Source organism: Strongylocentrotus purpuratus, unplaced genomic scaffold, assembly GCF_000002235.5.
Source record: "Strongylocentrotus purpuratus isolate Spur 01 unplaced genomic scaffold, Spur_5.0 spur5_scaffold_6, whole genome shotgun sequence".
Taxonomy (NCBI): domain Eukaryota; kingdom Metazoa; phylum Echinodermata; class Echinoidea; order Camarodonta; family Strongylocentrotidae; genus Strongylocentrotus; species Strongylocentrotus purpuratus.
In genome coordinates this window covers 2,792,651-2,819,280 of record NW_022145612.1, presented here as the reverse complement: position 1 = coordinate 2,819,280, position 26,630 = coordinate 2,792,651, and the positions used below count along the sequence as shown (strand labels likewise).

General features: G+C 36.3%; 2 protein-coding genes across 2 annotated transcripts; one reads left to right on the top strand and one right to left on the bottom strand.

Moving 5' to 3' along the window:
- Positions 1-848: 848 nt before the first annotated feature.
- On the bottom strand, positions 849-13,547 carry LOC575032 (YY1-associated factor 2). The gene is made up of 4 exons (XM_775452.4): positions 13,432-13,547; positions 9,052-9,177; positions 7,597-7,719; positions 849-4,019 (listed from the first exon to the last, which is right to left on the bottom strand). Exons 1-4 carry the CDS (start codon positions 13,455-13,457, stop codon positions 3,845-3,847), a joined length of 450 nt encoding a protein of 149 aa, XP_780545.2. The 5' UTR covers positions 13,458-13,547; the 3' UTR covers positions 849-3,844.
- Positions 13,548-20,902: 7,355 nt separating this feature from the next.
- Positions 20,903-22,298, top strand: LOC100889145 (probable serine/threonine-protein kinase DDB_G0280461). The gene has a single exon (XM_030972260.1). It carries the CDS (start codon positions 21,004-21,006, stop codon positions 21,907-21,909), a length of 906 nt encoding a protein of 301 aa, XP_030828120.1. The 5' UTR covers positions 20,903-21,003; the 3' UTR covers positions 21,910-22,298.
- Positions 22,299-26,630: the final 4,332 nt, after the last annotated feature.

Here is a 26,630-nt window from a genome sequence, read left to right as displayed (position 1 = left end):
TAGTTTTTTACATCAAGCATATCAGCTTTTGTCACCTTTGCCAAAAAAGTATTAGTGTAGAATAAGTGCATTACAAACAGATGAAAATTAGCAAACTATTCTATGAGAGAGGGAAGGTATATATCTCCAACCCAAAAGCCAACATATAAGCAAATGTATACACAGATTGCCTGAAACAATGATTTCAATATCTCGGATGGATTCCATATCAAAATACACTGAAATACTATAACATTTGCATTCCACAATAAGCGACAATGTAATATGAGCCATATACAATAAAACAAAACATGATTGAAGTAGTTGCGATAGTGTTTCTTGTACATCTATGCTTTGAGACAATTGCCTCATCATTTGTATTTTGAGAATTTATGAGTCCAGAAAAGCTAAAATGAAAAAATAGATCTCTGCAAACATCCAAGATATGCATATAAGGACTTTGCACACACATTGCATTTAGAAAAGTGGAGGATGCAAGAGGCTGCAATATATTTTTATCAAAAGTTTAACCACACAATAGTGCTAATACTGAATTGGTTGGGCTATGGGAAGAGGTAAATACTGTCTAACATCCCATGGCAGTGTCCAATCAATCATATCAGAAATAATAATCAAACTTTTTTTCGCTATCAATTTTCTATCAATTTTCACACATCTCTACATTTTTAAACTATGAGAAACTGAAAACAAATACATGTCCAAATTATGGAAACATACAAAACAATATCATGTGAATAAATATTGAGAAAGAGAGAGAGAGTTAATCATGCCACTGTAGGGCTTTCATGATTCAGATTTCAATACTTCACATTAAGTCCAATTTTTCTAAACATGATTATTGTTTTTTTAAACTATTTATTACCCTGAATGTACATTACAACCAAGTGAACATAACAAAAATGTGTAATTTACTTATTTGAAATTCTCTCTTATCACTTGAATCATTATCAAAAGTGTTGAAAAAAATTAAAATCGTTCATAATTTCTTGTCCCAATATCATTTAATTCAACAATTAATATTTTCCATGTATACACAAATCATTTGGGTTAATTCAACACAAAACTTCAATATATTTTTTATGGTACTTTTGCACTATATCGGTACTTTTTTAACAAAAACAACTTACTGGTATCAAAATATTATTTTTTCAATAAAATAAAATAACATTGTACAGGGTGTAAATTAAATTTAAAAAAAAGAAACATTCAAAGTGAAAGCATGTTGGGACTAGAAACTAGAAACCAATTTTACTTGGCCTAGCATTTTCTTTTCTTGATACGTATATCTATGTTCTCTTGTTATTTCAAAATCTTCACTACTATCTCCTTGCTTATTACACTGCCAGTCGTGAAAACATGAAAATAGATGAACTGATAGATGTTAAGATCCGAGGCCCAAATAAATGAACAGAGATGGATACACATGAATGTATGTAGAAGTCCATGTAGCATGATTGTCATAAAAAACATTTAAGTCTACTTTGCACCAAACAAACTAGGTATAAACATAACAGGACACCTGAAATCAATGCTAAATCAAACCCTAAAAAACCCTGATTTTTGTTTACACCGTTCAAAATATTTCAATCTAATGTAAACTATTATGGTGTTAGAATAATCTAAGATAATTGTTTTACTCTGGTAATAGTCAGCATTTGCATGGTTAAATAAAAGCACAAATAATCATATCATCATACACAGCTTACAAGACTCTTTGTCAACAAATTAAACTGCTGATTAATCCTCATTCTTTCAAGCTTAAAGGGAAATGCAACCTTGATAGCAAAACTATATAATTGTCACAATTTAATGATTATATTTTCTTTACTTTCAACAGACTGTTGTTGCAGCAAGACAAAAATCTGAGTATTCTACTGTTTGAAACCTGATCTTTTCATCAAACCACAATAAAATTTTCAGTGAAGCTTTCCCAGAAACAAAATCCTAAGAATTCATGCAGACAAATATACAACTACTTAACAAAGTGGACGAAATGCAGCACCAGCCTACAGTATCTAATTAACAATTTCATTTAAAGTGACATAAATCTTTGTGCACTCAATTCATTTGAAAAACAAAACAACAACACTAGATCAGCTTCTAATATATAGTCATCTACATAGGCCAGAGTCCGGCAGTCTAGCAAATTTAGCTATTTACAGCAAAAAATAAGTCTATATTATTTACAATAGAGAAATATTCAGTCACAGATGCTCAGATGGATGGTTTTAAACATTACAGTACATGTAGCTAATTGCATCGTTAACATCATGAAATATTAGTTTTTCTCTTTAAATAAAAAAGGGGTTTATATTACCTTTAACCTATGTAGGAAAAACAAGGACTTAAAGGATATGAGAGTAAAATCTATATTATGTACAAAATAAAAATTCTCCCCATTTACACTTGGTTTGAGTGAATGAAATCCACCATTGTGCAGCACATACAACTTTGACAAGAGCTTCTTGCATGTCATAGTTTCTTATATCACACTAATCTATCAACAAATATCATGTGTCTCGTTCCACCATGAGAACCTCACTAGAGCAATAGTTCAGAGGAAAGGTTGTTTTCACAATTTCAACAAATAGAGTACACCAGTAATTGGGAAGATTTCTTCTGAGAGACAGACAATTTTTTGTGTACTATACCTTTTAAGTCCTAGAACAAGGAAAAATATGTCATCCTATAAAAAATATGAATATTACATCTCACCTAGTATATAATAAATAATTTCAAGGAGAATGAAACCCAACAAACATTAGCTGATAATCATATTCAAAACTGTCAGCTAGTGAAAATATTTTTAAAGAGATTGTTTTCTTTGCTAAGTAATTGAATAGGAGCAATTTCAAGATACATGTACATGTACTTTACAATGGCTCATAATTTGTAAAAAGGCTGTCAGCTAAAGTTTGTTGGGTTTCATTTTCCTTCAACTAATCTTGAGTTTCCATGCTTCTACATGTATGCTTAAACATGGCAAAAGGAATGATTTTATCTTTTACTAAAAAGTATGTACACAGGAGTTTCCCAACTCATAACTCCAAAGTCAAAATGACTGAAATACAACAAAACTTCATTCAGGTCAGCTTTCATTCATCTTCTGCTTTAGTCATCTTTCATCTATCAAAATTAAAATTTAAAAATCAAATCTCGTTCAATATATTCTACAAGTACACCACAATTTATGGTAGATTTATCTTTGCATATTTATTGATGCTAGGGTTAAATCTGATAGAAAAAGAAGGTCAGGAAAAAAACTTATTTTTTGTGGCAAGAGCTAATTATCTCCTCTTCCTACACGTATGTACAAATGTTATTTTTGACTTAACAGAGAAATATACATTTATGGCACCACCTTAAGATCTATCTCACAACAAGCACTATGTAATCTGAAAGGGTGCTGCGTTTAACTACTATTTTGAAAGTCATTACCTTACAGCCAGATCTGTGTCAGACAATCCCTGAAGATTTATGGACTACATGTACTATTCCTTCAACTACAGCAACTCTGACAAAATATGGTTTTGTGACACAAGATTATGGTAAACATACAATGTATATTCCTCTATTCCAAGACATACATCTACAATTAATAGCTGTTAACATAAGAAGAGTTTGTTACAACAATAATGTATACAAATAACCATCCAAATGATACATGTTTAGAGCACCATACAAGCTACCTTTCCCTTAAATCCCAACTCATCATCATAACTTACCCACATTGCAGGAAAAGCAGCATATCAAAGTCATTCCTCCATTCTCTAGTTTTTTAACCTTTCAGTTATCAATCAATTCAGTCATACAAAAAAAGAAAAAGCACCCAAGCGGCTGGCGGTTACACTCCATTCACATTATTAGTTGTTTGATCGCCAGATGAGGTGTTATCATCAGAGTCTGGTGAAACTTTTGTATGGGCCTTTTCTCTATACTCTGTGATGATCACTGGCACATCGTTGACCACAACCTGAGTTGATATGGCAGTACTTCGGTCAACATTTTTTAATCTTGGTCTGCAGTGAAAGAAACAGGGAAAGAAAATAGCTTGTATGATAAAAAAGAAAAGAGAAAGAAAAAAAAGGCAATCAAAAAATCACTGAATTTCTACCTGTTATATACAAAATTAATCCAGAGAAATTAAAATCTAAATTGTATATACACATGTATGGTATAGTGGTTAGAGCACCAAGTGTTTTTCAGTATTATTCAAATGGAAAATTCAGGAATTATCCAAATTTCTGTAAAAGCTTTTGATTATTCACTCAATTTTAACCAATGATCCCAATGTCTAACAACCAAGGTGGTTATGTCCAGGTATAGAGTTAGAATGTATTCAAGCTATATAACCAAGACTTGGTTTTACATGTACTTCCTTTAAGCCCAGTAAAGGCCCCATCAAGTGCTTCCCACTCTTACATCAACTCCTTATCGCATTGAGTCATATGCTAAATGAGCTATATATATTGATATGAAGTTTGGGGCTGGACCATAGGGCAGAACACTCATATTCAGATTGCTTGAAGAAAAAAAAACACCTATGCTTCTTAATTTTTTCTTCATGGATTGCTACATGCAAATATTAATGTTTAAATAGAAAAAAACTGTTCAAGAAAACAAAACACATTTGATGCGGGTCTTAGGAGGGTGGTCATTCTTTGTAGGTGGTCAATACAGCTGGTTTGACTTTATGATAAAGAAATATAAAATAATACAAATAAAACTCATGAAGTTGAGATATTTGCAATTCATCATTTAACAAAATTGCAGTACAAGCTATTTTCATGAATTACGCCAAAGACTAGAGCAACTGAATAACATGAAGTATTTTATAAATTTCAAGGTCTTTTATTTTATAAAGTGCAAGAACTATATGAAGATGACAAAAACCTAAAAACGAAGAAGATTGGGGGGGGGGGGGTGGGAATATCATTTATATCATTAGTCATGAATTTGTGTCCAAATCAGTTACTTCGAACCAAACACTAAAATAATAGTTTGGTAAATTGAATATATTGTTTAAACCTAATTGACAATGAAAATACTCAAACTTCTAGCCAGGTACATGAGTGTTTGGCACAAAGTCATGCCTGACAAACAAGATTCAATGTTAATTTCCTTTCAGTTGTTGAAGCCCTAAATTGTTTCCAAAAACAGAAAGTACACTTTTCAGAAAGAAAACAAAAGCCTGTTCCAGTATTACAGTATACCTCTGTAATGACAGTCCCAGACAAAGAAAATAAAATGATTGAACTGATTTCCTTTCAAATTTAATCATTATAGTTAAGTGCAAATTGAATTCTTTTAGCAGGAACTAGATAATTCAGCCACCTGTATCTGCAACTGTGCCATAATACATGCAACACGTGTACACCATGTTGAATTTGGTTTTTTTCATGGGAAAATGCGGATTTGTCATTTGCAATTGACTTTTGTTTTCATTCTTCTAACAAGAGAAATTTAAAAATACACACTGAAATAGGAAATACTGAGACAATGAAGAGGCAAAATAAATTTCAAAAAAAGGGGAGGGGGGGGGGAGGGGGGGGGAGGTGGGTGATACATGTAGTCATGTATGATTTGATATATTTACATTTGGCTTGTAAAAATAGAACTATTTGTACTAAAGTACTTACAGTGGCATGTTATTTCTTGTTGCCTTATATCATTTATTTTATTTATTTAAGAATTTGTCATGATTTGATTTTCTGTCAATTGCTCTTTTGAATAACAATGTGGAAAGAGTTCAAAATGGTCAGTGACACTGCTAATGTTCCTTGTATCCCTTGTTTTATAAACGTCAACACTTGAGCAAGTCAGCTAGATCGTATGTAGTATGATCGTCTTAAAGCGGGACTGCACTACTTGTAGCTACTTGCGCCCTCTATATAGCAAACAATGCCTAAGCAGTACCTGTTGGTCCCCCATGATCCCATTTTTCTTATGTTGAGAGCAGAGTTGATGGAAGTAACCACCTGTCAGTGACCATGCAGGAATGTCTAATCCCTCCTGACCAAACTAGTGCAGACAGGCTTTAAGAGAATACCTATCTCTATGACATCAAATTGTAAAAATACTAATTCAATACTATCACATTTTCATAGACCATTTTCCTTTCTTCCACAAGCTTCACAACTTTAAAACACTGATTCAAAATGAAGAAGAAGCAGTTTCAGATGTTGATCTTAAAAACAGTAAAGAGAGCAAGCAAGAGTTGAACTCGTGCCAATTCATATTCGGTGTCTGCAGTTTTTGCACTTCTTGTCATGCCTCTCCAAATGAAGAATTACTGTATTTCACAACATTATCAATATGATAAGTTGTGCTCCGAAAGTTGTGCCACTTCCTTTTCCTGCCATGTCTGGGTATTTTGGGTTCAAATAATCTTGATTACCGTATGCAAGATTTGGCAATGTGGTTATTAAAGCAACCAAATACCAAGTGAAAGTTTCAAATCCATTAATTAATGTGTACCATTAATAATAATAATAATGATATAATAATAATAATAATAATAATATATATATTTATAAAGCGCCTTTTCATTAGATACAAAGCCCATAAACAGGAAATACTTGCAAACAAGCTTAAAGAGAGAACATGTCTTGCACATGCTATTAAATGGAGTTTAGGGTAAACAACTAGATACAGCCAGAATTAGATGAAGTAATAGAAAGATGATGCACCCTCAGAGGAGACTATTTGACAGATTGGACAGAAGAAAGATCTTGAGTGGACAGTAAGGACTAGATCCCAATTACACATTAGTACACATATACCCAAATCAAGACTCAACCAAAACAGAGCAAAAACTAACTTGCATGATTCACATTTTAAAAATTACATTATTGATTCTGACAAACAGAATAAATGAGAGGTAACTATGTACATGAAACTTTAACATGATATGGGTGGTTGGGGTGGGAGCGGGGCGGGGGGGGGGGGGGGGGGGGGGGGGGGAGGGGGTTGAACAGTAGGAAGATGTTTCTCAGCCTTGAGGATGTCATGAAAGCTAAGAGCGGAGAAAAGTTTCTATGAAAATATGACTGTGTACATACAGGACGTGAGGATCAGACCATCTAAGCCAAATCATAACATGAAAACAAACTGGGATTCAACATAATACCTGCCCCGGCCCGGAGCTACTCATTAGGTTCATAGACACATGAGCAACATCATACAGAGACTGTCTACATTACAATGTCTTAACTCGTTTTAAACCTTGTCCAAGATCTACATTTATTTTTCAAGAATGCATTTTGTTGGTATGAACTGTCCTTTCAAAACCACATGGTTAATAAGAGTACATTGACATACATGTATCATCATTTCTTCCCATCATATCCCAGAAAGTAAAGGCTCAATAGGCAGAGTTGTATCCAAATTTGATTTATATGCTTCTCAGAGCTCCATAATAGCCCACATCAAATCCTCTAACTTGTGAAAATAAACACCAACGGTTGTTTTGCCAGTACTGGTAGGCTGATACTCTTTACTCAAGCATAAACTCATGTTCCAATATAGATCAACTCAGAGCAGATGAGCTAATCCAGCTGTCTAATGAATAAATCAATTAGTGAAATGACTAATTACCTGTTTTTCCTTTGACTTAGACCTTGTTTTCTGAGATGCTTTGGTTGATGTAGACCAGTCCCAGGGGCCATGAATTGCTGGGCTCTCTGTTGAGCGACTAGCTGTGCATTCAAACGTGGCTTACTAAGAAAAAAGAAAAAATAGAAAATAATAATGAATCAAACTGTTAAGTCTTTGATCTACTGTACCTTAACTGGCCTCATACTTGCCAATGCATGATGTTCAAGTCATTTTATCATTGTAGAATTAGATATTTTCTATGTGTATAGATAGAAACATAATCAATGATATTTTGCAGGGATAAATTTTCAGACGTGCCTTTTAAATATTCACGTGTAGTTTAGTGATCTACACTATTTGTTTTCATGGGAGTCTGTACTGATATTTTCTTGGCCTTAGTACAAGGAACACCTGTTCACATTTTCAAAAGTTCCGGGGTTGAGAGAACAGTTTTACAGGTCCATGTGAGGCTTGTGTACAAGACTTCTGTGAATGTTGAGCCCTGGGCCCTGCAACACAAAGCTTTAATAGCAATTGATTGTATGATTGATTGATTGATCTATCATACAATCAATCCATGTACATCGTAGTCAATTGCAAAAAAGCAATCAATTGCTAACCTATCTGTGTGTCAACGGGCTCCGATATAATTTGTAGTTTTTTTGAGGTAGAACGTGCTAATTGCACACTCAACTTTCTAATTCATTTAAGGAGCAAATAAATGCTAGATGTACAGTATATAACATTAAAGAAAACGCTTTGGTCTGTTTAGATGTGATTGTTGGGCAATCATGGTGACCCACTTGATATTTATCAATAATTGTGGATTCTTTTTCTCTGTATTGTTCATGCTAACCCAGGAGGAAATGAGTGAGTTCCCTGGCAAGGGAAATTCAAATCCCTCCCAGGAAGCAGGGGTCTGGCTGACAACACACACAACGGGATATCACCTTTCCTATAACCTTAACATCAACATAGAGGGCGACAGGTAGGTCTACCCTTATGTGCAGTATTGATCACATCTTCATGCAGATCTTATTGATGACTAGTTCAGGTTAATGTCATCAGCCTTCAGAGTAAGTGGGATGTGGAGGAAGGAATAATTTGTGAAACAGATTTATAAAGATTGACATCTAATACAACAGATTCAAGGCTGCTTATTTTCTGTATGTTACAAATTAATAGTATATGGAGAACTAGTTTTCTAAACCTGTAGGATTTACCGGGAAAGCAACTCATTGTGAAATCGATTGCAGTTGCAAAAAGGAATGCATAGCTTGATTTTGTGTGAATTTACAATTACAATGCTCTAAATGCGAAAAGGAATCACTCCCTTTTTCATTAAAATTAAATTAAACATTTTAATGAACGGGTATTTGGTCAAAACATCATTTGAAAAGAATTTAAATGCAGTGCTGGAGTAACGATATTTAAGAAAAGATTTGGATGTCTTACCGAGTAGAAGTGCCTTTTCTGACATCACACATCTCACATTTGAATGCCTCTGATCGATTACGATAAGTGCAGACACTACAGTCCCAGTAGTTGGCTTCTGGAGAGCGGGACACTCGTTTCTGTCTCCTGAAAAAATATATGTTAAGTATAGAATAATTAACCAGGAACAAAATTTTACTCTGCAGTCGACCCTGCAACATAATCAGTATTTTGTAATTATCAGATTACCTTATTTCATTCTCAAGTTATGCACTAACAAGATATTTTTGAAATTTAAATTGAACTGTTACCTGTGACCTTTGACCCCAAAATGTAATCAGGTAATCTTTACATGGTCATACAGACAGTTAACAAGTTTCACTATGATAGCACAATTTGTTTAAGTTATCGCGTTCACAAGATATTTTAGCACATTTAAATTGACCTGTGACCTGTGACCTCTTTACCCCTAGATATAATCAGGTAATCTTTACACGGTCATACTACTCTTACCAAGTTTCACTGCGATAGCACAATCTGTTCTTAAATTCTCGCGTTCACAAGAATAATTACGGACACACTCACGTACGACCCGAAAACATAATGCCTCCAGTACTCACTACGTGTGGTGGAGGCATATACTCAACTTTGCTCATTCCATCACTGTAAATCAGCAATATCTCAAAATCTATTATTACCACAGTACTTACCGTACAATCAACATCGTTGGATGAATTGTTTATTTTACCCGACTGCTAAGAAAGCGTATGTTTGTAAATTTGCAACCATGATATCGACTGCTTTAAGTCCTCTCTGAGGGACTTGGTAATGAGGATTAATGCCTTACCAAAACGCTGCTAGGGCACTAGCGTATCAACTCGGTTTCAAACCCAGGACCTCCCGGTTACAAGACTACTGCTCTACCACTGAGCCATCATAGTCATAATAGATGATAGAATGATATGCTGACTCACAACTGAGTAGAGCAATCTTGATTAGGCCCAAGTCATTCCATTTTAATTTGGACCCTGCTTTTGACTTCAATTTTTTTTTTTTTTTGGGGGGGGGGGGGGGGGGGAATCAGGTATATTTTCCCCCACTTCAGAAATCGATTGCATGCACCGACGGAAGTTATGACCAAAAGTGCTGCAGTTCTGGCACTCAAATAATGAGTACAACTATTTTGAATGTTATAGGCTCAGCTGTAAATAGGACAACAAAACATTTTAATAATATAGAATTTACCAACAATTTAGTGGCTCAGTTGTCAACATCAGACACTCCCCAAATCCAACTCTTGAGTACAGTACGACAAACGCTTGCCAGAAAAAAACCCATTACATACTGTATATACACACTAGCTGTAAGAGCGATAACAATTGCGTACGTGTAGTTTTAGTTGTTTATCACGTGATGATCGCACCAAGACATATCGGCCTTATGTAATTTAGCTGTAGCGGTGCAAGACACATTGACGCAATAAGGGCACTGTGTATAAACATTATACATTTGTGTCTATGGCGCACACAGCTACACAGTGGTAATGTCCCACGGAACGTTGTTTCAGCAAGTGCAGCACAGGTAGAAATTAGACATATAGGCCCAAAATAATTCAGTTGCAACAAATTCTGGATCCCAATAAATATTTTTTTTTGTGTACACTGCGTGCCTTTGCGTTTCAGCCGGGACCAACATTGCAAACTCTTGTGCTAGGTCAACGTTTTTATATTGTAAATTGCACCTTCCAGATTATTATATTACAGTCAAACCTGTCTTAGCGACCACCTGTCTGTAACAACCGCCTGTCCAGAACAATCACTTAAAAACCCTTGTGAGATTTCATGTAGTTAAGAACCTGTACACAATGACCACCTGCCTAACGTGACCAGTCGCCACTCATTTTGCTTCTGCTGATATGTTTTTTTTTTAAAAGCCAGACAATTTCAACAAAAAAAAAAGTTAAATCGTTGTGAATTTTAATTTTGACAAAACATGTACCACTCTTTATTTTTTCAAGCGCTCTACCGACAGCTTCTACACAGGTACGGGTTAGTGATAGGTTATGAAATATAATTTGTGTATCATCACCGATTGCGTTCATATGGCACACAGTAGCTTTAAAAAAAATCGGATAGATTAGGCAAGTTCTTAATTTGCATTGACAATGTTTCACCTTGATTTTCAATATTGTTTGTAATAGAGTAAAGAAGGGGGTTATCAGCCAGTGGTAGTTTTTGGGCCTGTCCGTTGGATGCATAGTAAAATCTCTTTAAAATACATTGCATAACAGCATATCACACACATACAATAACATGGCAGAGTCACTTGAGAACCACATTTGCAATGGAAAATGTATCCTTAAATATCACATTTTAGCGATGTAATCGGCGGTCCCGCTACCCGAATCTGAAAAATGGAATATCTTACGCGTGTCTGTAAGGAATATGGGTTCCATAAAATGAGCTGTATTTCAAGTATTTTTCAGATTTAGAGTCAGATTTTTTGATCATCGAAAGCTCAAAAGTTTCTCACCGCATGTATGTTATCCTATCAGTCAGATAACTATAGCGCCGTATCTCTGTATAGTTTATATGTTGATTCCAATTTCTGATCACCGCACTCGCAGGTGTAGTTTTCGGTCATGCGGGGGGGGGGGGGGTTACGTGCTCTGGCACGGCGCACGCTCCCTATTGACTTTGTACATGCGGCCGAAAAAACTGCCTCGTTAGGCCGAAAACTATCGCCAAAACAGTCAAAATGAAAATCAATATTGCCATGGTAATTCATGATTTTTTTGGGGGGATTCTTTTTTTTGTTTGAATGATAATAGTATTGGCCTCATGATTTGAACAGAAAATAATAATAAATAGGAAGTAAAGAGTAAAAAAATAGGATTTTGCCGTAAGTGGCGGAAAACCCCCTCCTTTACTTTTTTAAAAGAAGTTCTACTAGGTCTATGTAGTCTAATTATAAACAATTGGATCTAAATACCAGTCCAGTAGGGGCGCTAGTCCGAGAACGAGGATCGTCCGCATAAACAGGGATATCCTAGTATATGTGGACAAAATCCGTTCTTAAAAGTAAGAATCCTCTGCGGTTTTTTTTCATTGGCGCTCTGCGGGTTCCCGAACCGCGCGCTGGCGATGCGAAACACGGATTTCGCATAGAGTCTAAGAAAATAACCTCAGTTCACCGTCTACTTTTGGGCGCTACTGCAGTTCCGTATCCATTTTTTTAGCAGTTTTATATCGATTCTTAGCAAAGGAATTTTAGCCCAATTTTTAACTAATTTTAATCATAATCATATATTGTATTTTCCACCTGAATTTGGATCACATCCGACATCGGGAAGCCTCCGTTTAGGGCTTCGATGTCGACGTCGTCGCTCAGTACCGTGTCCGCGCTATAGCTCTGCACCTCAAACTGAAGCTATCAGTCTAAAATTATGCAAACTTCGCGTATGCTTTATGGTATTACGCACATGCACGATACCATAAACTATACGAGAAGCTTGCATAATTATAACTGATAGCTTCAGTTTGAGTTGCAAAGCGGTAGCGCGGACACGGTACTGAGCGACGACGTCGACATCGAAGCCCTAAACGGAGGCTTCCCGATGTTGGATGTGATCCAAATTCAGGTGGAAAATGCAATATATGATTATGATTAAAATTAGTAAAAAATTGGGCTAAAATTCCTTTGCTAAGAATGGATATGAAACTGCTAAAAAAATGTATACAGAACTGCAGTAGCGCCTACTTTTGTGGGTTGTCCCTCTTCCCGAGGATTTATCGCTCAAGACATTAGGTCTAGATTCTACTTCTCTTTACAATTAAGTTAATGTAAACTAAAGTGCTTCAAGAAAATCATTGCAGAATCCGTTTTTCGCATCGCCAACACGCGGATCAAAATTATGAAACGTCGGCAGAAATGCGGACGATCCTTATTTTTGCGGACAAGTCTGTCCGCGTTTACGAAGACAATCCTCAAAATTCAAATCGGCTTGATTATGCGGACGATCATGTTTATAAATCAAACTGTCCATAAATTAGAGTTTGGACATGTGAAAGTATTTAGGGATGGTAAGGTTAACAATTGTCACTTTTATTAATAAATTCCCCATATCCATACAAGAAGACAAGTCAGGGTCCAAAATGCCCGAGCGTAGCTTAGCTAGCGCGCGCTAGCGATCCGATGGGAGCGCGATCCGCGAGCTGCGGCTGTGAGCCGAGTGCAATCTCGAGTCTTCACTGCATCGCCACTGCACTGGCCCTGGCATTCGCCACAGCAGATTCAGATTGGGGTCTCAAAAAATTATCATTTGATCGTTTAATTCAAGCTCATTTCTAAAAAAAAATACATTCATATTGAACTATTAATCACAAAAAATGAATACATTACCCTGAAGATGAACGCTTTCCCTCCATGACCGCAATTTAAGGGCAAATTTTACCCAGTTTCTGACTTTGAGTCTGACTTTTGTGCTTCTAAACTAGTCTGTCTTCCAGAAGCAGGTCGACCACGTATAGTTTAGGGTCTCCTACGTTTTCTCAATAAATATGTGTTAGTCTATGGATCTTCTCTCTTCTTGATCAAATTTTTTTTTGTATCTCCATCATGTCTTCATGTCATCAATTTAGATATTGTAAGATCTTTTCAAGATTAGCACCCGGGTAAATTTATTACAGGTTTAGTCATTTTTACCTGTAATACAGACTATCTCATAATCTACTTGCATACTCATAACCCTCGCTAATCAAGCGGATTTTTTTTTTTTTTTTAGGGGAGGAGGAGGGGGGGGGGGGGTTACTGTTTCCGGTGGATGTTTAGGTCAGTAGGAATTTTGGACGGGGTATGAATGGCCTCAACCATCGTATGCATATTGTGTACAATATTGTAGTTATGGTACATAATCTGTCGAACCGTTGAACTTTTGATTGTACATGAGATGATGAGAACCATTCCTGTAAAGACCTTTCTCTAGAAAAGTCTTTTAATAATCGATCGAGAATTTTACAAATTTATTTTAATTAATTAATTTGTTCTGATTAGGTTTTAGCAGTAAATTGATAGCAAATCTGAAGAAAAAAAACTGCACTAGACTAGGAGAGATTCGAGCTATAATATCTGCAATGGCTCGAATTTCTCCACCAGTGCATTTCTCCCGCCATTTCTCCTACTAGCCCCGGACATTTTGGAGTAAAAAGTAACGTGAAAGTATGATAATCGATTTGTTATTGTTGCTGTTGTTTTTTGTTTGTTCGTTTGTTTCATTGTTTGTAAGTGATTGCCCCAGGTGACGAGAGTTGAACCAAATTTGCTGAAAATATTGCCGAAAATTGTTTCCACCAAAAAAAAATTAAATATATTTCCTAGGCTGAAATTGATGACACATTTTGACATTTGCCAAGATAAGGCTCTAGTGACGTTTCGGGATGTACATTAATTCAGGAGGCCACTAAATAAGTCGCGTAACAATTCTTAAGTCGAAAAGTGAACGTTGTCTGTTTTTTAATTCGGTTTTACTCGTACTCTCCCGACGGATGTGCACGATATTGTGACGTAACTATAAAATCAAGCGCAATGATTGCACATGCGCAAACAGTGCTACTTTACTGAACTGTCATTGGCCCAAAGTTTTTAGTGACGTCATTTGGTACGCTCTGTCATGTTACAAGTGAATCGGCCTTGGCAACACGATCATCCAGAGCATGCAGTTTATAAAGAAAGCGAAACAAATTCTCAGAATACCATCGGTACATATGGAATGGATTGTTAATGCGGGTAAATATCCTATATAGTTTTGTTCCTTCAGTATATACAAAATGATTAATTCATGATTTAGTACAAATGCATGTATATGGTTTAAAATTAGACCAAAGCCAGCCTGAGTGGGCTTAGGCCTATAATAATTATTACAATTATTATTTGTTGTTGTTGTAAGCACTAAGCTGTACGTCTAATCAAATTTCAGCTTTATTGATGTGATTCACTTTAAAAAATACTCATATACCGAGACCGTTGTGTATCCGGACACTACTTTGAAGAAATAATAGTTAGTAAATCGCTTAAGACTTATGTTAGACAATTTTATAAAGGACGAATATTCATTATTTTTAGTGCTTTTTAACGCATACCTTACATCGAATCCAAATTCCAAAATGACAGCCTTACTTAAGCTAAGCATCCGGACACTCAACCCTCCATTATACTTACTTTGCAAATGCTATTTAGATTTGACAGAAAACGATAGCTCTTGTTTGTCATAATCAATACATCACTTGTAAGTGATGTTGGCTTTTAAAATATCTGATACGCATTTAATGAAATAATCTTGAACTTAATATTTTTTCTAAAGGATGGCTGAAACGGAAGAACCCAACACGAAGATACAGCTATCAGTGCCATCATCTCCAATAGGGAGAAAAACAATTCTTTCTGATGATGCCATAGGAACCAAAAAGGTAATTACACGGCTTGAAAATACAATTATTGTTGGTAGATCAGTTTTCTAGAAATGTGTCATCCATGACATCGAACATTTTATGCATTCTTCTCTAAACTAACAGTAGTACTGTTACAAGTGTTAGTACATGTAAGTAACCATGCGATTTACTTTTTTTAACTCAAATTTTTTACTAAAATACTAGTTTAGTGATGCACTTTCACAATGGCACAAAATTATAAACAGCTCACTATTTCAATTCATCACTATTTTTTTAAGGATTCTAACTTTCAAAATTTGTCAAAATAAATATCCGCCTGGGACAAACCCATCAGGCCCTTCAGGCCTTTGAAAAAATTATCGTATTTGAATGTGCTTAGTTTTGATTTTGAATGTGTTCTATTGCAAAAACTTTCTGAAACATTAATGATCGTATGTTTTAACCTCATGAATGAACGTAGTCATGTGATAGAGCAGCTTCGCCAGAGTTTCATTATCACTATCCATAGTCAGCGAGATCAAGAATATACTTCGCAAAAGAGATGACAAATTACGTGTTTATTACAAAGGTCTTTCAATTTGTCATGTATCTTTAGTGTCATCCGTCAATGCCCATTACTTTCGCCCGATTTCTTTTAAATGTTTTTAATTACAAATTGAATTATCAAAGTTTGGCTGAATTTTAGTTCCTTTATATGAATATTGACGTTGTATCTGTCATTTTCCTTAATAGCCAGGCTTACCCCGATAGACAGTGGAGAGAATAATCATACACAGATTATATAGCGCACCCGATTTACTGATAGATATAGGGTAGGGGCAAGATCGGTGAAAAGTACCTGGGATGCTCCGTGTGCCATATAACGCATCACTACATTAAAAAAAAATGTCCGCCGGGCCTCCAAACTAGAAGGGGGGGGGGTGTTATATCAGACCCATTTTGATAGTAGATGAGCAATTGAAACAGCCAGATGATTAAGTAAAAGAATTATACTTTACAGATAACACACCATTCAGTCTCTTTTTCCTTCCTCTTTCTCCTTTTCCATCTCTTTCGATTGCAAGGATCATGCTAAATTGGTTGATGCAGTTCGAGAAATAGTACCGTGTCCACGTGACAGCAATGTTGATACCATCATTTACCAGTTACGCGCTACATGGATGAGGCAAGAGGCTACTCGAGTCGTCATGAAGAGAAAACTAGAAGTGAGTTTAATGTGAAAAATATTTGGGGGGTATTGTTTGATTATATTGTAAACATGAATTGTACCAGGGTTAGTATAGGTTTTTTCCGGCCAATTTCGTAAAAGCAGCAATCAATTTCATTAACATGCATTCCTGTTCGAGCAAAATTTCTCCATCCGTTGCTCCCCTGTTTCATTTTTAAACTTGTTGCATTTAATTTCGTTTCGAGTCACTGAATTTTCTAAACATGCACATTCAAATTAATGCTTGGTTCAGTCAATTAAGAAATGCGTAAGGGTCATTCAATTTCGCCGATGTTGAGTGGGAGGTGAATTCATTGGCGAATTGCAGTTTCATTTTCGTCTATGGGCAACCTCTTTCGCAATCGGGTCATTCAAATTAAAACTAGACCTCATAATCATAGTATGAGGCTCTATGTTCATTCGGATATTCAGTATTTCATGTTCATTTATTTATTCTTTTTCTCTTTGATCTTTTCTGATATGATTTCATATTATACAATCTTCTTATTTATATGATATATGTATATTGCATTTTTTTTCTTTCTTTCGACATTTTTTATTTTTGTTGAAACATCTCTTTATGCATATTTTCATATTTTTTAACTGCCTTTTGGGTTATTTTTTAAATGGTTTGTTTTGATCAATCTTGATTGAGTAGGTGATCGTTCTTTCTTTTCATTTAAACATCTTTTTATTTATTCATCATTGTATTTTGTTTCCATCATGTCCATGTCTATTACACCTGAACTCTACCTCAGTCTGTCCAAGATCTGTTTATATATAGCTTGTGCTTAGAAGAGAAGTCACAAATTGTGCACCTTTTCTGGGGACAGTAACCTGTGTAATGACAAAACGAATACGCATGTCATTCCTCCAAGTAAAATTTGCATACAATAATTTTATTCAAGCAGAAGTATATTAAGTGACAAATTGACATCAAATGAAGAGCAATGCACAAATGTCACATATATGCCTAATGACGAAATTTAATGCACGAAGACATACTACCGTCTGTCTGGCGCGAATTTGAATGCTCTTTGCACGCTTTTCTATATTGAATGCTCGTTTTACACGTTTCTGTGACAAGAGTATGAAATCGCATGCTACTAAATGAAATTGAATGACGCAATTAGCTTTTTGAATGTTGATCTACATAGTCATTCAATTTCGCACGAACTTGAATGAACGTAACGTTAATTCGGATGCTAAGTTTACGAAGTTGGGCGGGAAAACTATTACGACTCGATCTCAGAATCCTTCCTGGCTTCGATAATTACATTGAACCAAACATAATTTGAACCATATGCCTTTGTAGTATGATCATCTTATCTTTGTTTTATTGAATTTCATTAAAAAAATGTAATAAGTTGTAACATTTAATTGTTGTTTGTGCAGATACCATTCACATAGTACGTAGCCAACTGTGAGCAGTCATTAACCAACGATGTGCCGTCAGATCGTTTTGACAATAAAAGTCAAGATACATATATTTCGAAATGCTTTTGGCTAATATTTACAATTAAAATTTGTTAACATTTGTTCTTACAATGCTTTGTTATTAACTTTTTATTTTTGTGTAGAAGATCAAAGAGAAGTTTACTCTGAAAGCTGAACATCAATGTGGTCTTGCAAGTGAGAATGCATCCCTTCGAAAGCAATATAACGAGATGAAAAAAAGATTCGAACAAATCTTGTGCGACTATAGACGAGTTTTAAAGGAAAATATCTCAAGCCAAAATCAGGTAAGGATTTTGCACTAACAAAACTTTCAAATTTCAACCCAGGACCTGACCTGTAACTCGATTGCACCCCTGACCCTTTCCCTACATGTGTACACCTTTGACAATTAGAGCTCAGAGCAAATGTCATCGGGGTGTAAAATACTGGATTACCAGGGTGAAAATCGGCCTTAATAGCATATTCAGATTCACTCAGTTTCGACTACAGCTGTTATGTATGAATACATGCAGTTTATTTTTTTTGTTTTTGTGTGTGATCCATTCGTAATATTCTCGTTTGTATATGTATTGCTTTTTTTTCTTCTTTAGAAACCACGAAACCAAATGAAATTTATGAACATAAAGATTTCTTTTTCTTTCAATCTCGGTATAATTTGCAATCATTATGTGCCGAGGAGAGATGATTATAAATATTTTTTTCTCTTGAAATTCGTTTGTCTTTGAAAACAGTTCATACATATAAGCCTACTTTTCCGTTTCTTAGTATTTTTCGTCTTCCAAAATAGATCCAACAAAGTTTATTATTCGCAGATTGTTCTTGAGGAAGGAGAGAAGAAAGAGACCGAATCATCAGCTGCTGATTTGACCGTTGCTAACAGACCATGTGGAGAAACAAAGGGACGAGCAAAAGCCATTAAAGAGGTAAACCTTTTCTTGATAACAACATTTTGGTGGTCGAAAATGTATTTGATTATTGCCTTTGGAACTATTTGTATATAGCGCCCCTACATATTCGATATCAATATACATACTTTTTTTTTTTGGGGGGGGGGTGTGTAATGAAATTGCTGTTAAACTGAAAATGAATAACTTAATGTTGTGAAGTCAGATAAGTACTAAAGCATATCAAATGAATCTACTCCGATATAACCATCTGGTTACTCCGAAGAGGTTATCTTGTGATATTTGCCTTTTTCTTTTCAGATTGGCAGCGGTACACATAAACAAAATCAAAACATTAGTGATGAACCAGAGAAGTAAGTTACTCATTATCATACTTGAAATTGTCAAATAATTTTGTTTTGTTAAGTCTAAATTTCTAATTATTCTTCAAATCTTGTATATGATATCATGCGAATGGTAAGAAAAATTTGTCCGCCATTCAGTTCTTGCATCTATTAATAGTTTGGAATCAGGAGTGCCTTATCATGATACTATCACACCATCACATTTATAACATTTAAATAAACCTTTCAACTTTATCTATTATCATAATACCGTGTTAATGTTTATCAGAGAGTTTGTCCATTGATGATGAAGAGGAAATCAGATATACATGAATATCAAAACACAGAAGAAAAAAACACACCAAAACACAACTCTATATCTGGAATATGCTTTTCATTTGCGGGTCCAGGGCTTTGTAGTAGAGAAGGGGATCCATCAGCACACCAAATTTCAGAGGTAGAAGAACATCGTTGCAGGCCTATATAGAAGATATACAGTAGATTTGCGGGTGCACCATGTGTGAGAGACAGAGAGAGAGGTTTGAGGAGTCCTGAAAAAGGACTCTGACTTGGTAATCTTTCTGGAGGAGTGTAGTCCTGAAAAGGACTGTTTGTTATCTTTCTTAGCATATAGTTCTCAGGAGAACTATAGCGCTTGAAGAGGATGAGCCACTCATCCTCTATATAGAAGATATCATGCCAGCAAGCAAATTTTACACTTTAGAAAGTTTTTTTCTTCATTCTATAACAGAATTTCAGACGAACCCATTCGTAAAATAAAAGAGGAGCTAACATGTCTTCACTTTGAGAATGATAACAACAAGGTTATGGTGGATCGCCTGCGTCATATACTTTCATCGTAAGTCTCTGTGTCATTATAATTTTTCACTAACATTTTCCACTGTAATTTATAATAATTGATTATATCCATGATTCATATCCATAAATTTGTACCTATGTAAGCATTGTTTGATTTTCAGGAAGCAAATCGTCTTAAAATTCTTAACATTATAGTCTACATCGCCGATTTTTCCTGTTCACGGCTGAAAAACCCCTCTCACTTTCATCACGACTTTTGGGTTATCAATTAGTAGCTTTGCTCCCGCGACAATAGACCGGCTTACCGACATATTAAAGTTTCATGCACACTTTTTGAACAAAGGATTTTCTTTACAGCCTAAAAGCTAACTCTAGGCTTGTACGACATAGCAACAAGTAATATATGCAGACTGGATTTCAAGTACTGCAGCCATGAAATAACTCGTCACTAGGTCCCAAGGAAAGAAACATTCCTTAAATTGGAATCATACCGGTCTATTGCTCCGGGCTTTATTTCGTCCAAGGTAAAAAGTTAGTATTAGGTATACTGTTAGGTTCAGGGTTTAATTTGGTTAGTGTAGGAATTCGAAGAGCAGCAATTGTCGCAGAAGCAAAAAAAAAGTGTCATACAATCGACTTTCGCCTTATTAATCGGTGTATACATGGTAAATATTGATGTGCAACGTCGACAGGGGGGGGGGGGGGGTGAAGCTCTTCGCTTATGCAATGTCTCTTGAAGGAATTCTAACGTCAAATGCATTCTTTTAAAATAACATTGCAGATTTCATAAAAACATCATCATCAGCAGCGGTACAATGCAGGTGTCTCCCGTTTCAAAGATCGACCAAGCGGTCCTTGCCACGTTCTCAAAGATTCCAGTAAAGCGACTTGACCCAACTATGCTTCAGCTCTGGAGGAACAAAGCAACAGACGCAGCAGAGGAGATTCTGATCGGTAAGGGTGCCTTCGGAAAGGTGAATCTCATGCGCTACCTACCTACGAATATACCGGTTGCTGTCAAGGTCCAGGAGAAGAAGAATCGTGGGATAAGCGAAGATGAGATGAAGAACAAACTTGTCTCCAGATCGATGAAGGAAGCAGTCATGCATCACGTGATGTCGGACAACCCGTCCTTCCCTGGCTTACTTGGTGTCGTCGAGATAGAAGATAATTTGGGTGTGGTGTTGGAATTCATCGGGGACAAACAATTCGTTATCATCCATCCATTATGTGACGTCCTCCTTGAAAGACGTCCTGGGTTAAGCCGACTGGAATGGATCGACATCGCATTCGATATCATCCAGGGCCTTGCATCCCTCCACGACAAGAGACTCCTCCATAATGATCTCAAGAAGAACAACATTCTCCTGCAACGAAGTGGTGAGCGATGGCGAGCGTATATCATTGATTTCGGACATGGTAGTACAGTCACAATGCCTTTAAAATTCCCAACTTTTTCACTTGAAGAAGAACGAGAATACATGGAAGGACTCCTCTACCACCATCTCGCTCCCGAGATCGTAAGAGATCAACAGCCAACATCGGTATACTCGGATATATATTCACTGGGGAAGGTTCTGCTTGATATTGGCAGAGTTTCTGGGGATCGAGATCTTAGGCTGGTCGCTGAGATGTGCACCAGGGTCAAGCCGTATAGAAGACCCACCATGTCCAACGTTGAACTCTCTGTGATGCGAACCAAGGAAAAGGTACAACAATGAGCTTTCTATACTCATCCCTGAAGAACAGTCAATAGGCTGAATAAAATAGTTACATACCAGGTACTCACTTTTACAGGACAACTGGCTGGATGATAATAACATGAACAACACAATTTCACCCCAGAAAGATGGACAATAAACCCGGATCATAAACAAAAATTGGGAACTTCGATACTTTACCTACAGATGTAAATTTTATTTAAAAAATCAATTGACAAAAATTAAGGTATGAAGGTGTTATAATAAACAAATAAACAGAATACTTGTATAACTTTAATAAAATTTGAACATATGCTTTTTACAAAATTGTGTTTGCCTATTGATCATTTATTTTGTTGGACTGATTAGTTTGTTCATTGTTCTAAACTGTTGCACCTTTTTCTCTTATTTTTACCTTTGAAAAAATAAAAAAAATTGGCACTTTCTGTAAGGTCTTAACGGTGGACATCATTGGGATCATTGAAGCACGGCTGTAAGATACTGGTTCAGGGAGGAGTCTCCATTGGATATACCACCTTTAACAGGCTGAAACATAATTTTTAAAAAGTACAGTCTTGTTAATCAGGTAACGAGTTTGAATTATTAGACTGACTAAGAGGATACTGGTGATGTTATCAATATCAATTGCAATTATAGTGCAGTTGTGACCAGGCGCAGATTGGCCGAGCGGGCCTTGCCCCCCCCCCCGCAAAAAAAAAGAGCGAGAGAGAGAAGGAAAAGAAGGGAAAGGGAAAAAGGAGAGAAAGAGAAAGAAAGAAGAGGAAGAAGAAGATAAAAGGGGTCAAAAGAAGGAGAGCGGGGGAGCCGAAAGGGCCTTGCCCCGCCCCCTCCCCTACATCAAAACATAAGAGAGAAGGAAAGATAGGGAAAGCAAAAAGAAAAAAAAAGAGGAAGAAGAAAAGAAAAGAAGGGGGATATCAGGTGCAATTTTCTCGCCAACAAGTTATAGATCGGGGGGGGGGGCAAAAGGCCCTGCCTCTCCCTCCGACCCCGCCCAAAAAAAAGAGAGAAGGAAGGGAAAGGGAACGAGGAGAGCCTCCCCAATTCAATTGAATCGTGGTTTATTTTAATTCGATACCGGTGATTTAAAAATGTTGCTGAAATAACATTATTTTCCGAGTTTTTTCCTCACTTTTGAGTAAATTATACTTTTTTATGCCTTTCTTGGAAAATGACAAATTCCTAAAATTACCGTCTGGCGAGAAATATGCTTATTTTGTAGAGGCTTACATTTCGGGGGCCCGCGGAACGGCGGAGCTCGGGGGCCTCGAGCTTCCCCTCCCACTTTTTTTGAAAAAGTATTTTAAAGAGAAATAAAAAGATAGAGAGAAAGAAAGAAAGAATAGTGACCTGTCAGCGTCACAAAAAATGCTCATCTGACCGTGATTAAACGCCTAAAACCCCTGAGCTTCCAGGTGCGCTGCCCCTGGATTCCACCTAGGGTCCTAAGGCAGGCCCCTGGAAGCTCATTTGACAGTAATTTAATGCCTAAAACCCCTGAGCTTCTGGGGGCTCCGCCCCCTGGAACCCACGCCAATTATTGTCCTGCCAGTGTCATGAATAAGGTATCAAAATAATGCTCATCTGACGGTAACCAAACGTCTGAAACCCCTGTGCTTTAGGGGGCTCTAACCCCTGAAGCCAACCAATGGCCCTAAGGCGGACCCCTGGATGCTAATCTGACGGTAATTTAATGCCTAGAACCCCATAGCTCCACCTCCTGGACCTCATGCCAATTAGTGTCTCGCCAGTGTCACAAATAAGGTATCAAAATATGGTCATTTGACCCTAATTAAATGCCTAAAGCCCCTTAGTTTCCGGGGGCTCTGCCCCCTTGACCCCACCAGAGGTCCTAAGGGAGGCCCCTGAATGCTTATCTGACCATTATAAAATGCCTAAAACCCCTGAGCTTCTGAGGGCTCCGCCCCCTGGACCCCATGCAAATTAGTGTCCTGCCATTGTCATAAGGTATCAAAATATGCTCATCTGACCGTAATAACCCCTGAGCTTCCAGGAGCTCTGCCCCATGAACCCAACCAATGGCCCTAAGGTGGACCCCTAGATGCTCGTCTGACCGTAATTAATTTGCCTAAAACACCTGAGCTTCCGGGGGATCTGCCCCCTGGACCCCACGCCAATTAGTGGCCTGCCAGTGTCACAAATAAGATTCTGTTTAAGACTTATTTTTTGTAAATTTTGTTCCAGCTGACTTCTTTGGTTATAGTATCATGTACATATTTAATATTTAATTTACTTTTGATTTAATTTTCATTTTTGAATTTATACATGTATTACATGAATGTAATTGTAATTAGTTATTTTCATGTATCAGGCATAAATGTTCATTTCTATTTCGCCCTATCCCTATTTCCTTCTTTTCTAAGCGCATAGGGACTTTCTTTGTGTTAGTAATATGAGCTACCGGTATACAAATAACGTTCGTTATTATTATTATTAAAATATACTCGTCTGACCGTAATTAAATGCCAATACCCCCTGAGCTTCCGGGGGCTCCGCCCCTAGACCCTTCAACAATTTATGCTACGCTCTACCTGATCGTAAATACTTTAGCCTCTCCCCACCCACTTTGAAAAACGTTCAGAGGGGCCTGCATGTAAGAGTGGGGTGATGCAGATTTTGTTCTGCTCCCCCAAACAGTTTTGCACATTACGCCACTGCTGGTCAACGTTACATACTAATATTTGGCTCACATAGTTTCAAATTTGGGCCCCCCCTAAGAAATCCTGGATCCGCGCCTGGCAAGGAGTGCCCAAATTTTCACCTCTGGTAATTCCCCTTTTTTACTTTCACATGTGCTTTTTTTATTTTTTTGTAATAAGTGTCCTTTTCCCTTTGGATATGTGCCCCCTTTTTCCTTCCCTATAAAGAGTGCTCCAAGTTTAAAGTGATTAAGAGCAACTTTTTCTTTAATTTCACCAAAATCTTGCTCGCTACGCTCGCTTGCAGTTAAAGTTGATACAATTACATTTCTTATTAAAGCTCTTTTCAATCTTTTATGATTATATTGTTCTTAAAACCACATCAGGATTGTTTTTTCCTCTTTATAAAATGTAATTTTTTTGCACTACGACTTCACAAATTTCAAAATTTGTGCTCGCTCGCTCGCAAATGAATATTCATACCATCATACCCACCTGCAAAGTACATGTATAATGCTTAAACAGTATCTTGTGCCCAACATTTCACATTATTAACACACTCTTCAAGATTTTTCAAGCTAACCGACCTGGGGGGTGTTTCATCAACTAAAATCCCCCTGTTGTCATTCATTTATATGGATTTATATAAAGATGTATGTACTAATCATGCCAGATTTTCTTTGGGTAATTTAGCTTGCCAATCTTCAGGAGTTTCAAATTTCCTCACTAAATGGGACAGGTAAAGAACCTTTAGGACACACTTTTGAACAACTAAGGGTGCGTTCAAGTGCTTTTTCGAAGCTAGAATCACAAACATGAATCACAAATCAAAACGACGTTACAAAACAAGGTCACTGCGGGAAAGCGTTCAAGTGATTTTCCATTAACGCTGATTCTAGCTCATTTCGAGCCCAGCAAATGCGCATCACACTGCGCAGTTTGACCCAGGAAGTATAGGTCAACTTCGGCGCGCGCTTTCTGGAATTGTTTACGGTCGACTGTCGACTGCTTTTTAGAGCATAGATCGCAATAATAAAACAAAGAATGAGAAGGTGATTAAAGGAGGAAACAAAGAATAACATAAGGAAAGTCAGAAAGAGAAAATGATAGAATTCTTAAAACAAAGAATAACATAAAAGAAGGTGATAGAAGAAAGACACAAAGAATAACATAAGGAAAGACAGAAAGAGAAGGTGATAGAATGATTAAAACAAGAATAACATGAGGAAGGTGATAGAAGGATTAAAACAAAGAATAACATGAGGAAAGACAGAAAGAGAAGGTGATAGAATGATTAAAACAAAGAATAACATAAGGAAGGTGATAGAAGGATTAAAACAAAGAATAACATAAGAGAAATTGATAGAATGATTAAAACAAAGAATAACATAAGAGAAGATGATATAAGGAAGAAACAAAGAATATCATAATGAAAGACAAAAAGAGAATGTAAAATAAGGAAGGAACAAAGTACTACATAAGGAAGGACAGAAAGAGAAAGTGATAGAATGATTAAAACAAAGAAAAACATAAGAGAAGGTGATAAAATTATAAAAACAAAGAAAAACATAAGAGAAGGTGATAGACGGAATAAACAATGAATAACATAAGGAAAGACAGAAAGAGAAAGTAATAGAGTGATTAAAACAAAGAATAACATAAGAGAAAGTGATAGAAGGAAGAAACAAAGAATAACATAAGGGAAGACAGAAAGAGAAAGTGAAAGAATGATTAAATAAAAGAATAACAAAAGAGAAAGTGATAGAATTATAAAAAGAAAAAATAACATAAGAAAAGGTGATAAAAGAAAGAAACAAAGAATAACATAAGGAGAGACAGAAAGAGAAATAGTGACGGAATGCTTAAAACAAAGAATTACATAAAAAAAGGTGATAAAAGGAAAAAACAAAGAATAACATAAGAATAGAAGGAAGAAGGAAGAAACAAAGAATAACAAAAGAGAAAGTGATAGAATTATTTAAAAAAAATAATAACATAAGGGAAGGTGATAGAAGGAAAAAACAAAGAATAACATAAAATAAAAGGAAGAAACAAAGAATA